Source organism: Lissotriton helveticus, chromosome 10 (genome assembly GCF_964261635.1).
Source record: "Lissotriton helveticus chromosome 10, aLisHel1.1, whole genome shotgun sequence".
Taxonomy (NCBI): Eukaryota; Metazoa; Chordata; class Amphibia; order Caudata; family Salamandridae; genus Lissotriton; species Lissotriton helveticus.
Genome location: NC_136071.1, coordinates 841,973,336 through 841,991,097, shown reverse-complemented (window position 1 = coordinate 841,991,097; position 17,762 = coordinate 841,973,336). Strand labels below are relative to the sequence as shown.

The window sequence follows — 17,762 nt, the reverse complement described above, 5'->3', positions numbered from 1 at the left end:
ACTTGACGCTGTATTACACACGTGTTGCTTAAGAGCGGCCTGCACAGGTAGTGGAGACAGTAATTTATGACCAAACGTCAAATCATCCTTCCCAGGGTAAACTGAAACAAAAGTCACATGAAAGTGCAGTGCCCTTTTTAGGTCTCGCACCTGGCGAGGCAGCGTGAAGCGCTGTCGCCAGCAAGACCTATAGTCGTCGACTATGCTTTCAAGGGCTTGCAAGGGAGACCGGAGATGGGCACGCGCAGGCTGCAGGCCGGATCAGATATGTGGACCCGTGCGTTCACCACATACAGTAACGCGCTGTGCCCATCTCCTGTCTCCCTTGCAAACCTCCTGCAGTTACTTTCACTTTCCCTCCCCCCTCCGCCGTCGGCTCCACGGCCTGTCAACGCGCCCCGAAGTGCTCCCTTCTGCTATCACAGCACAGCACTGATTGAGAAGGGCTCACCGACCCCACTGCCCCCCAGCACCCAGATCTGTCCCATCCGCAGGGGTCGCAGCTCTCCTTACCTGTGTAGGTCTCGCCTTCCCGCACCGCAGCCACAAGTCCAAGTAAAGTCCTGAGGATCACAGCTAGCGCCTGCGCCATGGCTGCTGGCGGCAGCGGGAGGCGCCCCTGTGCCCCGTCGTTCCACCCGCGCGTCCTCCTGAGGCTCCGACTCCCTCTCGGCTGCCCTCGTGCCCCTGCACATCTCCTTGCTCCGCCAGCAACTCTTTGCCCGCGAGCCCGTCTTGCACTCCAGCAGCCTCCAAGCCTAGGCAGCCGCGCCACTGACGTCAGCAGCGCGTGAGCTCTTCTCCCACACTGGGCCACTAGAGGGCGCGTACCAGCAACAACAGCTGAAGGCAGGGTCCTTTATCGCAACAGAGAAATAATATGCTACGAATTCCAATTCTCGTTTTACGCGCCCCAAGGGGGGTGACACAGCGATTAGAACGTGATCAGCGCATGACTGAAGAGCTTTGCTGAATTGGCAGCATGTTTGAAGGAGATAAAAGGCCGGGCTGACCCCTGTGCTCTCACTAAACTAATCCGGACACAGCTGTGAAATGAATCGGAACGGGCCTCTTCACTCCTTGCTAGCTAAAATGAACAGAAGGCCCTCAATAAAGTCTATGAATACGGTCAGCCGCCTTTTCGAGGACAAGTATATTTGAACGGATTCCAATGGAATGTAAGCCCTGCACGATTGTTTCTTTAATTTTTTATCTCATTGAAAGAAAGAATTTAGCTCCTTAAACTAGAATTGTCTGTGGGATCTGTTTTTTCTTGCCACAAACTTCAGTTGTTACTGATGTTTTTTTTTACTTTGGGGTATATATGTGCATCAAAAGACAATAAGGGAAATCCTGCGTTAATAATAAAATGCCAGCTGATGGCAATAGGCACAATTTTATATTGCAAAGTCATCGAAGAATGTAGTCTGGGCAAGCATGCATTCCTGACTCAGACTGAATGACCCATTGAATGGCAATTGTATAGCTAGTTTGCGTTTTCTTTTGTCCCGTGAAAGTGCTCCTGTGACAAGTGAGCTCGTGGCAAGAAACTCCGGGGGGACTTTTTAACGTTGCACAATATTGTCCATCATCTAAGTACACTACATTTGTGGCCTTATAAAGGTTTCATTTGCCCTGATAGAAGTAAGTCAAAGGAGGCCCCGCCCTTCACTGGATAGTTAGACAGCCGTAATTGGGGTGTGGTGAGCCTCTTACACGCAGCTAACACTGCTTCTGCTGCCGCAATGACAACTATGCCCCTGCATTACACAGTTCATTTTCCCGTCCAAAATGTACTTTTTACCCACCGTCATTTGGTCAAAAGATTACGTACCCAATTGTTAACTGAAATTAATAGATGCTCTAAATACTGCACAATTTGAAATGACATGCCTAGTGCATACACAGTGATAAACACACACAAGCACACACACACAACCACACACAACCACACACAGACACAACCACACACACAACCACATCATCAGTGCACACTTTCTCCAGAAACAGACACCATCAGTCGTCAGTGCACGGTTTTGACGGGCACAAACACCATCAGTCATCAGTGCACGGTTTCAGCGGGCACAAACTCCACCAGCCGTCAGTTCACGCTTCCACCAGGCACACACCACCAGCCGTCAGTGCACGCTTCCACCAGGCACACACACACACCACCAGCCATCAGTGCACGCTTTCGCCAGGCACACACACACACACACACCACCAGCCTTCGGTGCACGCTTTCGCCAGGCACACACACACCACCAGCCTTCGTTGCACGCTTTCGCCAGGCACACACACACCACCAGCCGTCAGTGCATGCTTTCGCCAGGCACACACACACCACCAGCCGTCGATGCATGCTTTCGCCAGGCACACACACACCACCAGCCGTCAGTGCACTCTTTCACCAGGTACACACACCGCCAACTGTCAGTGCACGCTTCCACCAGGCACACACACCACCAGCCGGCAGTGCACACTTCCACCAGGCACACACACCACCAGCCATCAGTGCACACATCAATTGTTAACGCATCCACAATTAACTATTGTAGCAATCGCAGTATGGCGCACTTTACTTTTAAACATATTCATCTAAAGCGCAGCATGCCACCATTGCTACAAAAATAAATACATATTTTTTTACCTACAATTTAAAGACTTTTGTTGCAGTTGGTGTTGCAATATTTAGCAATACCAATAGCTGAAACTTAATTAATGCAAGACCTATTGCATTGCAAATGCTTGTTCATATTGCTAAGGACTGATGAATCCTCATAATCTCCCCTTCTCGTTCAAGATGAAGGGATCGTAATTTTTATTAATTGCGGCTATTGATCGGAATAGCTTTTGCACATTGTCGGATGGCAATGCTTCTTGGTAACAGTATGTATTATTTTATTTATTGTACCGCTACAAAAGTTTCATCAATTAGTTGCACCCTGCATGGTTGCATTTTTGTATAATTCAGGATAATGTCCTCTTTAGCATGCTATATAGCTTTTATATTCATTCATTCATCATTTATTATGTTATCTTGTTTAAAACAATATGTGTACTGCACGTTGCACTTTTATCTTGTCTGTTACAAGGTTTCATTATCCCCTTTTAAAAAATTCCATGTTTGCATGGGCTCTGTATTTCAGCTCTTATGTTTGAGAGTATGCGTGGGGGAAAGAATGAGTCTGATTTAACAAAGTTTAAGTTTTTTAGTACTTCTATCGTGCGTTTTTATTGTATGGCTTTTTGTATTGCTGAACCAATAAATACAATTTAAGATGAAGGGATCTAGAGATGATTTATGCAGTGGATTCTGAAAATAAATGATTTTTTAATGGAAACCTGAGATCACAGCAGTCTGATGTGGTTTTAAAACTTGTAGCTCTCCAACACATTATCCAGACATGTGGTTCATGGCCTTGTTTTGCAAATGCATACCCCAATATGAATTGTTACACAGACTCATTAAAAAAAAATCTGATCTCCAGGCCTTCATGGTTCAGCAAGTATTCAGGCAACAAAGCAGCCTCTTGAAAGTGCTGATGTTCCACCCCAGGTCAGGCCATTCTGCTGACTGGGCCTTTTTCATTTTATTGTCTTGGAGGACTGTTAGAGGTGCTAATAGATATTTTATTTTAAAGTGCTAAGCTCTATGGAAGATGCTCAAATTGCTGTTTGAGATGGCTGCCCCAGCCGGTGTAAGGTGAGAGACCCCATCGCCTAACAGGTGCTCTTTAGGAGGGATTATAAACACAATTATTGTGGCATCCTGATATCTGCATTGTGGGTCATGGAAGATTACCACAGGAGTGCAAATGATAACCTGCCCCTCTGAGTGCGGAAGGGACTGCGTGAGATGGGACCCCAAGGACCAGCATGGCTAATTCTAGTATCACTGCAGGGCCAGATGATAACTGTAGCTATTAGTTAAGTGGTCATTTTAACAGACTAGTAAGTAATGGCAAGAACACGACAAGCACCACTCTAGCAAGAGGCTTGCAGATGAGCCAGTTTTGGCTGAAAGGAAGCGCCGTCTTCATTGAATAGGGAATCTGTGATCTTGCATGTTTTCGTCTGGTTTAATTAATAACAGGCCATTTTATTTTAAGCGAATTATTTTCAGATGACATTAAGCAAAATCTACCTAGCATTGTTCTTTATGTCCTTCAAAGATGTACAATGAGTTGTTTTTAAGTGTGTGCTTTTCTTACAAGGGACCACTAAGCATGACTCTTTACAAATGTCTTTAGTAAGGGATCACATTTGAGTTTCCTGTCTTTCTGCACTCAAAACTACTGGGTGAAAGAATACCTCTATTTTAGTGGGTGGGGAAATTCATCAGACAAAATCATCAGTGCCAACAATGGAGCAGACCCAAAAGAATGAAACATAGCCTAGCACTCACCTGACCTTCACCAGCTCCATAGGAGGAGGAGGGAGAGCATGGGACACTTTCCCCTGCAAGCCTGACCTTCCCCAAAATACCCTATCCTTTCTACAGCCACCCCACACCTCCTCACATAGTGTCCCGAGAAAACCTATGTTTGTTTACCAAGTATTTAGGGTATGCAATGTTATTTCATATCCAGGTAACTAGGACACGCTGTGACAAGAAACAAATTGCAAAACGCAGATCTTTCCCGGGCATCGCTCCCATAATTTGGAACTCTCTCTCCGTGTTATAAGACAGACTCTGTCCATTACCTCTTTCAAGAAAAATGTCAAACTCCTGTTAATAAACAAATTTTTGGTATAGATCATCAGTTCTCTGCCCCTTGAGCTATCTGCCTCTTCGACACTGTATGTACTTTTACTATGCTTAAAGAGTTGTATGTCGTTGTCTTGTAAAGCGATTTGACACACACAGGGGTCGAGTTTGCGCTATAGAAAACGTTTCAAATGTATAGTCTCAAATAGTTCACATCACAAAATCTCCATTTTCAGCAGATCGCAAACTACATGCCTATTGAATATTAAGTCTGGTTGCTATTTTTGACCCTCTGTGTTTGACTCCAAACACAGGGTTGGTGACCTACAAAGAGCTGCAGACCACCATCCCTGTGTTTACATTCCCAAATCGGAAATGTGTTTAATTTTTTAAAAGCAGATGATCTTACTTAAAGGAACTGATGCTGCTTAAATAAAGGGTTCCTGTTCAGGAACAAAACGGGAAGCGCAGGCACTGGTCCCCTATATACGGTTCTATTTGTGAATCAGTTACCACACCCTTGAAGTGTTGGTGACTGATGAATGGTTTGTGACGCCAGTTGTGGAAGCTAACTACTAATACATACAATTCTGTCTTGCAATTTCGAGGGGATGCCCTTTTCAGAGCCCCTAACTTATTGCGATTTGGAATGGATGGCAACACCCATTCTGCAAGTCTGAAAGGCTTTTCCTACTCACAAAATGGGTTTAGTAAATATAAAACAGCAAGTATGTGGTCCAAACCCTATCATTGTGCGAATCACATGGTTTGTAGTCACACAATCGCTTTATACACCAGGCTCCACAAAATCACTTTGTATAACTGGCTTCACATCTCCTGAATGCAATTTAGTCATGGGGTGATAGCTGCAAGATATGATATGATATGCCCAGGCATCAGTCCAGACAACTTTGCTCCACCCAACTTGCCTTGGCCACAGTCCCATGGATTCACAAGACTAGAACCGGAGGAAGATCCTTCCCCTACCTCACCCCCAAGAGCTGCAACACACTGCACCTTCACTTCAGGCATGCCCTGTCCCTGACCCAATTCAGGTAGTATCTAAAGTTCTGGCTCTTCAGCTCAACCTCAACGCACAGATGGATCACCTAGAGCGCCTGCCACTTGACGGTCTGTATCCAATCTCGATATAACAAAGCCACTAGGAGATTGACCATGTTGTATCCCTGCTAAATCAGTCACAACATGTGTGTGAACAGTGGACCATAAAAGAAGTACAACAGCAGCAGCCTGAGCAGTAATGAATGCTGTCCCTCTAAAGTGTGGAACTGCAGGAATCAGAGTGAAAATGAGTCTGGGGCATGATCAGCTCACGACCTGAGAAGAGGGCATGATCCAGACCAGTGAAAACTAAGAGACTCATCAGCATTTATGTCTATCCATAATAAAAACTATTGCTTCTTGAAAGCTACGCCTGGTGTCAAGGCCCACCAAATGTATATAGTAGTCCCCATCATAAGGGTGTTATCTCTGACATAATTGTGCCCACTCCTGGCATAATAGTGCCCATTGCATAATAATGGTCAACCTTGTCTATTTTGGGTATTTTTGGTCTAGTTGTGGTATACTGGAAGCCATCATTTACATACTGGGAGCATGACTGGCCTACATTGACCTATTCCTGGCATAATAATGGTCATGACTTGTATATGATAGCATAAATAACGGGACCCCCTCTATTAATACTTTCAGGACCAGGGAAAGAGAGGAAAATAACAACAAAACATGCAAAAATTCCCCCGTGGTCACTATTTACTTTCTCATGTGAGCGAACTCATCAAATTAATCCATTGGCCTTCTAATCAATATAGGTACCACACAATCCGTAATTTCATTTAATAATTTATTTGGTTTTACTTTTTTTGTAGTGTATAAAAAATATATTTTTTTCCTTTTTTTCTATTTTAGTTCATTTCTTCCATATACATCAGTATCATGATTAATGGTACAAATCCAATCAATTTATAAAAAGTACAGTACATTATATCTAAAACATTCGTGACATCTTCCTAACTCAAATATTTATACAATACAAATCATCACCCTGATTTACACACATAAATCACCAGACACACTTATACATTCATACAACTTCACACTTATCCTACTCCCAGCCTACTCCCAATCAAAAACAATTCCTAAGGTTGAGGTAACACAGTTGTAGCTTGTGTGTAGTTACACGCCAGGTCTACGCGCGTTTCGGTGGGATGAGACCACCTTCCTCAGGACCAAGATAGAAAGAGTTTTATTCTCTCTTCTGCTTGTGTATACAGGGTACCTAGTCTTTGTTGTATGGCGGAGATATCTGCATATCTTTATAAATATGGGGTAACTTTGTCACTGTTGTAAATAGGTATATGATCAAACCCCTTAGTTTGTTATAAAAACCTCATTTGGGAAGTATTCTTTATCTCAGTCAGTTTTGCCGTCGGTAGTATCGAGAAGTCAGGTCGTCTTGCCACGTCTCAGTGTTCATCTACTGGAACACTGAGACGTGGCAAGACGACCTGACATCTCGATACTACCGACGGCAAAAGGTTACACTATCAAAAGAGTGAACTAACAAAAGAAATACAAAATGGATTACGTGCTGTAAATATAAAAGAAGATTAAAGAATTTGGTTATCCCACTCTAAATAAAAGGGACTATCGTCACGAGGATTTTACCAGGAAACGTCTTGCCCGGCAAAACTGACTGAGATAAAGAATACTTCCCAAATGAGGTTTTTAGAACAAACTAAGGGGTTTGATCATGTACCTATTTACAACAGTGAAAAAGTTACCCCATATTTATAAAGATATGCAGATATCTCCGCCATACAACAAAGACTAGGTACCCTGTATACACACGCAGAAGAGAGAATAAAACTCTTTCTATCTTGGTCCTGAGGAAGGTGGTCTCATCCCACCGAAACGCTCGTAGACCTGGCGTGTAACTACACACAATCTACAACTGTGTTACCTCAACCTTAGGAATTGTTTTTGATTGGGAGTAGGCTGGGAGTAGGATAAGTGTGAAGTTGTATGAATGTATAAGTGTGTCTGGTGATTTATGTGTGTAAATCAGGGTGATGATTTGTATTGTATAAATATTTGAATTAGGAAGATGTCACAAATGTTTTAGATATAATGTACTGTACTTTTTATAAATTGATTGGATTTGTACCATTAATCATGATACTGATGTATATGGAAGAAATGAACTAAAATAGAAAAAAAGGAAAAAAAAATATTTTTTATACACTACAAAAAAAGTAAAACCAAATAAATTATTAAATGAAATTACGGATTGTGTGGTACCTATATTGATTAGAAGGCCAATGGATTAATTTGATGAGTTCGCTCACATGAGAAAGTAAATAGTGACCACGGGGGAATTTTTTCATGTTTTTTTTTTTTTTCATGACTTGTATATGGTCTCTGCCCTGACCCTTATGACTTACAGCCTTGGATCAACTGTGGCCTTAGTTTAATGGTGGGCATTACTGGCATAACACTGGCATCTGTGGGGCTAGAGTGAGCATCCATGGCACAAGACTGTAATACCTGGGTTTCAAATTAGTCTGTCCATATAAGGCATTTGTACATGACAGTACATGATGAAAATGACAAGCTGATGTGTTTGGGACTGTGCATTTCCTAAAATCTCAAAACAGATATTTTAAAGGCAGTTTTTGTTTTCAAAAATTGATTTTCTTCTAGAAAATTGAGTTTGTTTACCCACAGTGGAAATTGGTATTTGATAGAAAAATGTTCATTTTCAGAAACTGATGAATGATAATTCAGCTGAGCTAGGGAGACCTGCTGCTGTACTTGTATAGTGTGTGCCATAGGGCATGTCAAGAATGTAATGTTACTTCATAAGTCAGGTGGAGGCATTTTATCTTGATGAACATTTTCCCGGCATTTCTGCTGGTAACCGCACCTGGAATACTTGGGTGGTAACTACTGAAAATCCTGCTTAGGGTGGTCATATAGTCACTATTTTACAGTTATAACATTTGCTAGAAGCTCTGGAAGACTTTCCTTGAGCAGAAATAACTCTCACTACAGAAAAGGTTGGAGACCCCTGTTCTATTGTATATTTTCGTGGGTACTGCCTATTTATTTGTTACTTTTCATTAATTATGCATCATTTATGCTGAAGAGATTCTCCTTTTCTGCGCCTATGGAACACCTACAATAATACATAAATAGTGACGCTTTACTTGGTATCATTGTTGGTTTAGTTAGATCTTGGTACCACTTCTATCTTACACAAATGTTTTTTCCTTTTCAGGTCAGCCATCACCCACCCATATCTGCTTGCCATGCAGAGTCTGAGAAGTTCGTTTTTTGGCAAGGTAATTACGGAATTTAATTTTGACTCTTTGTTGTCATTTTGTTTGTGTTTTTGAAACATTATGACTGGATTATATAAACATGTATAAACAACCAAATGTATGCTAACTCCAGTTTGTGGTTATTGAATGATCTACAGTTGGGTAAATGTACTTCTTTCAAAATTGCCTAAACCATAACTGAACTTATCTGCAAGTCATGTCATTTGGAGTTCTTCCTCTCTGCTGATATATTGCTTGGTGTGGTATGACAGCCACTATGTCATGTTCCAGAGCAACCTGCATCCAAGTATGCCTTGTCTATCTCCATTGCAGCCCCACATGCTGCTCATTTGCAGCACTTAATGACGACTGCACCATGAGCCCATGCAGCCCTCAGTAGGCCAACCTCTATAGAGGGAGTAAGCATGACAGGCATCATGGACTGCTATCCCCACACCTGCCTCCCAGTGGCTTTATCAAGCAGACTATTTACGATGTAGTCCTTGGCTCAGAAGTGTGGTAGAAGGTGATCAATTAAGTCATCATTGCAATACTTCCTGGTGCAGGTTTGACATTCATGCCATGATGGTGCCAACCACCTCACCTGCACAGCTAGAATTTGAAAACCTACTTGATTGAACAATCATTTGGCTGCTAACATGTGAGACTTCATTCCTCCACATAGCTACAAAGGGACTGTGCCATCCATATACTTTACACACTTTTCCTACTTTTAGCAGTCCTCTGACCTTTCGGCTGGTTTCCCTCTAAACTATAGACCCCAACAGCCACTCTGCGCTACAGGAGTAAACATTGTACATCTCCGTACATCGTGGATTCAATACATTCTGCTGTATAGCATTACTAGCATCATTAACTTGTGAAATAATTCCCTGAATAAATCACAAAGTTGCATTCTTGGGCTAAACACACTGTTAAATAAATGTATGGAAATACCAAGACGACAACCCACTAATACTTGTCCATATGATGAGCTAGAAAAGGCTTTTTTGGAAAAAGTTGCCAGATGAAGATGCTTACTGAAATTGACTGCAATGCATTTCTACACATTTAAGGCCAGTTTTAGAGTTTGGCAAACAGGTTACTCCATCAAAAACGTGTTGGACATCCCATCCACGGTATCCCAAGTCGATTCTATCCTATGGCACTTTTAATATGGCTGACAGGATATCCATCACGTTTGTGATGGTGTAATCCATGCGCAAAACTCTAACCCAAGCCCATATTTAATAATTAACGATGACTAGTTCATACAAGGTTCAAAATCTGTTTGATAAAATATTTATATGTTTTGTTGGGGTTGTGAAGAGATTTGAAGAGCAGAACGACACAGAGTTTGGATTACACCCAGATAATTTCCTACTCTATGGGACTGTAACAATGACCTTCCGCAAGCATTGGAGTCTGGGCTTGAGGAACCGCATACTCATGCAACCTGTCAATATATTGTATCCTCTTCAGGGACCTTTAGAGCAGTGAACTGCTTATATAGGACAATACACAATGGCATGCTTTTACCCCTTGAGTCCCTCAAAACCCGACGGGAGGAGGATCTGGTAATTTCCATGTTGAACAATGACTGGGAGATGATACTTGAGTGGACTCCTAAAAAATGTAGGAATGCCCAGTTCAAACTGATTAATTGCTACATACTGCACAGAGCCTATATGACCCCTGGATGCATTAATAGATACTTTCACTAAATTGGAGAGTCCTGTCCAAGGTGTGAGGAGAGTGGAGCCGAGCTGATGCATATGTTGTGGACTTGCCCAACACTGGGAACTTATTAGGAGGAGGTAACAACGGCGTTTGCGAATTATTATTATTACATGTATATGTCCGCACAACAGCTACCCAAAAAGGGTTTCCCGGCGCCGTGAATGGACAGCAAAAGAGACTGGAGAGACCTACTGGCTGAAAAGCCAGGTCTTCAGAGACTTGCAGAACAAAAGGAGGTTGGATTGCGTATGGAGAAAAAAAGGCAGAGCATTCCATAGGATAGGACCCAAGTAAGCGAAAGAGCGCCCTCCCATACGAGAAAGTCTGATCTTAGGGATCTGGAATTTCGCTTGTGTGGAAGACCGGAGAGTGCGCGAGGGGATATAGAGATGGACTAGGCGTTGTAAGTAGCGGGGAGCCCTTGCATGCTTAATGCAGAACATGTAAGTAAGGGCCTTGAACACAACCCGTTTCTCTATCGAAAGCCAGTGGAGGTTCCCCAGCAACTTGGAGGCTGATGCGGTTCTGGGAGCTCGCCAGAGTAATCTAGCAGCAGAGTTTTGAACTCTCTGCAAGTTACACTTTACATCTTTATTGACGCCCAGATAAAGAATGTTCCTGTAGTCCAACCTAGACGTAACAAGGGCCTGGACTACGGTACGCTGAGTATGAGCTGGTAGCATCCACACAATCTTCCTCAACCTTTTTAAGATGGTAAAACAGATAGCGGCAACCTTGGTAACTTGCTGACGCATGGATAGTGGCTCGTCGATTATAAAACCAAGGTTGCATACCGGGGTCAAGGGTTGTGGGAGAGTACCCATTTCTGCGGGCCAATGTTGGGGGCCCCAGAGAACTTTATCTTTGCCCAGAACCAGGACCTCCGTTTTATCGCCATTCAATTTTAAGAGGTTGGCGTTCATCCAGGTCATAACTTTGCTGAGGCCTGTCCTGAGAGTAGATGGCTTGGAGGACTTGCCCGCTGAAAGGGAGAAAACAATCTGGGTGTCATCGTCGTATGAGAAAAGCGACAACCCAGAGTCCTCTACCAACACTGCCAAGGGTCTTACATAAATATTGAAAAGCAGGGGGCTGAGAATTGAGCCCAATGGGACCACATAGGGTGAAGAGTATAGCTTAGATTTAGCGGTAGATGAAAAAACCTGAAAGGTACGATTGGAAAGAAATGACGAAAGACAATTTAGGGCCATCCCAGTGACCCCAAAGGATTTAAGGGCCTTTATAAGTACGGTATGAGAAACGGTATCAAAGGCCGCGCTGAGATCGAGCAATACCAGGGCCATAGTTCCACCTGAAACCAGGTTCTGTCGGAGCATTTCAGTAACACCTAGGAGTGTAGACTCCGCAGAATAACCGGTCCTAAAGCCGGATTGGGAAGGATGAAGAAGCTCATTGATTTCGATGAACCTGGATAGTTGTCAATTTATATGTCTCTCCAAAATTTTAGAGAGAACCGGGAGTTGCGAAATTGGATGGTAGTTTGAGGGAAGTGCGGGGTCCGAGTTTTTTTTTTTTTTTAATAATGGGATGACCATTGCATGTTTCCAATCTGGGGGGACAAAGGACTCCATAAGAGATGCATTAAGAAGATCAAGGATGTGACACAATGATGGTTGTTCAATTTGCTGTATGGGGAGTAGATCGCAAGGGGATCCCGATTTCTATTAACTAAGGTGTTGTATAAGTGTCACCATGTCCAGAAGTGGCCAGGCGTCAAGTGTATTCTTACGGGTATGGTCAAAAGAAGAGGTAGTACAGCTTTCATGTATAGGGCCAGGTCGGTCAAAGATCACAGTAGGCGAAGGAATGGAAGGATGGATGGAACTAGCCAACGCAGAGTATATAGTTTCCACTTTGTTTAAAAAGAATTGGGCAAGATCCTCAGATTGAGTTATATTCAAACTAGGGGATGCCTGAGTGGTTGCTGAACTGGATAGTTCTTTAACCATATTGAATAAAGTTTTAGGGCAGTTTTTAGCCTGGATGATGGTTGATGTAACAAAATTAGCTCGTGCAGACCTAAAGTGGGAATGGTAGGTCCTTTTGGAAGTAAGATAGGCGGTTTTGGCTTCGGGCGCATAAATCTTACGCCACCGCCGCTCCTGGTTTTTACATTTGGTCTTCTCCTTTTTTAGTTCTTCGGAGAGCCAAGGGGCCGAGGGGGCGATGCCTGTTTAACTTCTTGACTGTGATGGGGAGACAGGTGTCCAGTGCCGACTGAATCCAGTCGTGGAAAGCCACAAGGTCCAAAACAAAATTATTCTTAAAAATAGGGGCGTTAGTGGAAAGAAATAGATTAAAATTAGCAATATCAAGGTTTTTCCAGTTTCGTGGCGGTTTAGCAACGCAGTTGTGGGTAACATAAGAGACAAGGAGCCTCAAAGCTAAAACCTACCAGTAAATGGTCAGTCCAGCATAAAGGAATTGTTGCTGGGTAACGTAAGGAAGATAGGTTGGAGAAAATGGGGTCCAGGAGATGACCTGCTTTGTGAGTGGGCCCACTATTGTGAAGTAGAATGTTCATTGCAGCCAGATCAGAAATAAAAGTATTGCTGGTAGTATAAGTGGGGTCCTCAAGATGTAGATTGAGATCTCCTACGATTGTGAAATTGGCTGAACTGAATAGAAAAGGAGTGATAAGATCGAGGAAATTTGTAGCCAAAGAACCAGCAGGCCCAGGGGGACGATACACCAGCATCCCAGAGAGGGTGAAGTGAGGGATCATGAGGATCTGTTTAAACAATGCTGCTTCACAGCCAGGGACCAGTAGCTCATCAAATTTTCAGCTAAAGATGTTTTTAAAAATAATAGCTATCCCTCCACCCGGCTTGTCTTCTCTGTCTTTCCTGACAATGGCATAGTTGTGGGAAAGGGCTTGGGCTACATCAGGACCAGACCCAACATTAAGCCATGTCTCGGTGAGGAAGATGGCATCTGGTTGTTCATCCACCAAGAGGTCAAAAATGTCCGCCTGGTGTTTAGGGAGGGAGCGACAGTTGATGTTATAAAAGAAAAAATTATTGGGTTTGATGTCGCCTTGTGTGTGCTGGGGGGCAGTAGTGACACTACCTAATCCTTCTAAGTGCGATTTGACTGTAAAATTGCAACCAGAGCATGTAGCAATGGTTTCCTCAGTATTAAGGTGAATGCAATTGGGCTGGGGATTCATTCGGAGATGCCACAACTGAGTGGGGGTAAACCTTATTAAATCGCTGTGCAAAGGGGCGGGTGTTAGGGCCCCGGGTCCCAGACTGGCTCAGACGGGCTTGCCTTTGGCGCAGACGGGCTTGCCTTTGGCGCACCCGCGGCGGGTCCGCTGCGAGTCGGCGCCATGCTGAATTAATGTAGCCTGCTGCTGGTGGAGCACTAGAGCGTCACCCTGTCACAATGGCCGCTCTGCAAGTGTTCACCAGGAAGTGAGTGATGTAGTGGCTCCCTCCACTCAAACAGCACGAGGTTGCTGCGGTGGACCGGGGAGTACCAAGTAAGAGAGCACAGTTCAGGTAGGAAAATAAATGAGAACTAATAAACAGTGTAGTTTTTGATTAAAATTCTTAAAAAACGAAATTACAATGCCGCGCTAGCACAGCTTAGCAGACCTCAGCCTCAGCTTGCTGTCCTGAATTAATGTAGCCTGCTGCTGGTGGAGCATTAGAGCGTCACCCTGCCACAATGGCTGCTCTGCGAATGTCCTATGAAAGGAGGCTCCCTGCTACCCTGGGCTCTGCATTTTTGCATTGGTTCCAACAGGCATCCAAACCTAAAACAACAAGCAGGTTCCAAGAACAGGCTTACCTGTTAGCAAAGGGAGAAATAACTAGGAACTGGAAAGCTCCCTGGATCAACACATTATGCAAGGAACTTGAGAGGTGGGCAGGATATGCGGGGGAAGTATAGTTGCGAGAGGCTTCACATGGTCTAGATTCCCTGGATACAGCACAGGCATGGGAGGCTCTGGTGGACTGCTTAAAGGACCTTCCTCAAACATCGTTAGTGGGTACACCCCTGGGTTCGTCCTCTACTGCCCGCCCCTTTGCTCTGTTATTAGAGCTCCCTAGATGCAATTAACCTCAACCTCCATTATGAAAAATATACGTTAACTTTACCTCCATGTAGACACGGGTAAAGGACATATTACTGTCTTGAATTGTTTTACAGACGATGGAAATAATATCCGGCGGCCTATGGGAAGGGAAGGAAGAGCGGGTAAATTGGGTATTGATAGTATAGTGTCTTTAGACTCCCGAGTATGATTCTAATATATCTTTCAAACTGTAGTACAACAACTGATCGTTAATGTATGAATCACAATAAAATCTGTTTAAACCATGAGGTATACCCCAGTTTGTAGAGGAGTTCAGTGGCCCTCCTTTCTTGGAACAAATAAATATCAAAGCCTTCTATATATTCCCTCCAGTCTGGTGCTAGCAAATTGGACTTGATGCCTACAATGTTCCAGGAGAGAATGTTAACTGCTCCATTGGGATTGTTATTAGAGCTAATGCAAAAAGGGTCAACTTCCAAGCCCACCTAGATTTGAGGAGAAGTGACTGGTAATGATGACACTTTATGTTGGGAGCAAGACTCTCCTGCTCAAACCAAAGACAAAGGGATATTGCAGGGAAGTCCAAATTGCCAGTTTAGTCACCAGTCCTAAAAATTGTCCGGATTCATCAAGTGCTAGATTTCCCAGAGGAAGGACAGCAAGCTGATGTCTACAACCCCCTTTGTTTGAGTACAGTTTGAGTCCACTAAAGAGAGCTGGTTTGTGACATCTCCTTTGACACCCATTTTTAGGTCGAGCTGGCGTTGGAGCGCGAAGCGCTCCCGCCAGCGAGACTATAGTCACCTTCCTCCCTGTCAAGGGAGTAACAGCTGTGAACGAGCCCGATACAGACCTGGGCACGAGCCGACCCAGGTCTGTGAACGCGCTTCAAGGTTGAGCAGCTTGTGCACGTTTGTTGGACGTCAGGCGCTGCAAGCCCGCCAGACCAATTATCCCAGCAGGAGTCTCCACTTCCTCAGGCGCCGCAACAATTATCACAGCATGAGACCCACTTATCACAGCATGTCAACAGGCGCCCCAGGCTGCTGGAGCACTCAACTATAATTAATGTGCAGTTGAGTGCTCCAGCAGCGTGGGGCGGCTCTCTGCATGCTGTGATAATTATATCTTTGGGGCCTCATGCTGTGATAATTAGGGCGGCATGCTCTATTTGCAGCACTGAACATTTTCAAAGAAGGCCAAGCAGTGACATTCATTGGAGACACTCACCCTCACGCCCTCACCCCTCACCCCTCACACACCTCCTCACCCTCACACCCTCACCTTCACACCCCCTCACACACACCCTCACATACCCTTACCAGCACAGCAAAACACAACACAACACAACACAGCACAGCAAAACACAACACAGCACAGCAAAACACAACACAGCACAGCACAGCAAAACACAGCACACACACAGCACAGCAAAACACAGCACAGCAAAACACAGCACAGCAAAACACAGCACAGCACAACACAGCACAGCAAAGCACAGCACAGCAAAACACAGCACAACACAGCACAGCAAAACAACACAACACAGCACAGCACAGCAAAGCACAGGACAGCACAGCACAGCAAAACACAGCAAAACACAGCAAAGCACAGCACAGGACAGCACAGCAAAACACAGCAAAGCACAGCACAGCAAAACACAACACAGCAAAACACAACACAGCACAACACAGCACAGCACAGCACAGCAAAACACAGCACAGCAAAGCACAACACAGCACAGCAAAACACAACACAACACAGCACAACACAACACAGCACAGCAAAACAACACAACACAGCACAGCACAGCAAAACACAGCACAACAAAACAACACAACACAGCACAGCAAAGCACAGGACAGCAAAACACAGCAAAACACAGCAAAGCACAGCAAAGCACAGCACAGCAAAACACAACACAGCAAAACACAGCACAACACAGCACAGCACAACACAGCACAGCAAAACACAGCACAGCAAAACACAACACAGCACAGCAAAACACAACACAACACAGCACAGCACAGGACAGGACAGCACAGCACAGCAAAACACAGCAAAACACAGCAAAACACAGCACAGCAAAACACAGCACAGCACAACACAGCACAGCAAAACACAACACAACACAGCAAAGCACAGCACAGCACAGCAAAACACAGCAAAGCAAAGCACAGCACAGCAAAGCACAGCACAGCAAAGCACAGCACAGCAAAACACAGCACAGCAAAACACAACACAGCACAGCACAACACAGCACAGCACAACACAACACAACACCGCACAACACAACACAGCACAGCACAACACAGCACAGCACAGCAAAACACAGCACAGCACAACACAGCAAAACACAGCAAAGCACAGCACAGCAAAACACAGCACAGCACAGCAAAACACAGCACAGCAAAACACAGCACAGCAAAACACAGCACAGCAAAACACAGCACAGCACAGCAAAACACAGCACAGCACAGCAAAGCACAGCAAAACACAGCACAGCAAAACACAGCACAGCACACCACAGCACAGCAAAACACAGCACAGCACAGCACAGCAAAACACAGCACAGCACAGCAAAACACAGCACAGCACAGCAAAACACAGCACAGCACACCACAGCACAGCAAAACACAGCACAGCAAAACACAGCACAGCAAAACACAACACAGCACAGCAAAACACAGCACAGCACAGCAAAACACAGCACAGCAAAACAGCACAGCACAGCAAAACACAGCACAGCACAACCAAGCACAGCACAACCAAGCACAGCACAGTCAAGCACAGCACAGCCAAGCACACCACAACCAAGCACAGCACAACCAAGCACAGCACAACCAAGCACAGCACAACCAAGCACAGCACAACCAAGCACAGCACAACCAAGCACAGCACA

The 17,762-nt window shown here is 44.4% G+C and overlaps 1 protein-coding gene across 3 annotated transcripts in view; it reads left to right on the top strand.

Moving 5' to 3' along the window:
* Positions 1 to 17,762, top strand: part of OSBPL3 (oxysterol binding protein like 3) — an 861,863-nt gene that overhangs the window by 707,251 nt on the left and 136,850 nt on the right. For all 3 annotated transcript variants that reach the window (XM_078663459.1, XM_078663461.1, XM_078663460.1), the window contains one exon: positions 9,012 to 9,075. In XM_078663459.1, the coding sequence (XP_078519585.1) occupies positions 9,012 to 9,075 (64 nt within the window). The remainder of the gene's footprint in view (positions 1 to 9,011; positions 9,076 to 17,762) is intronic.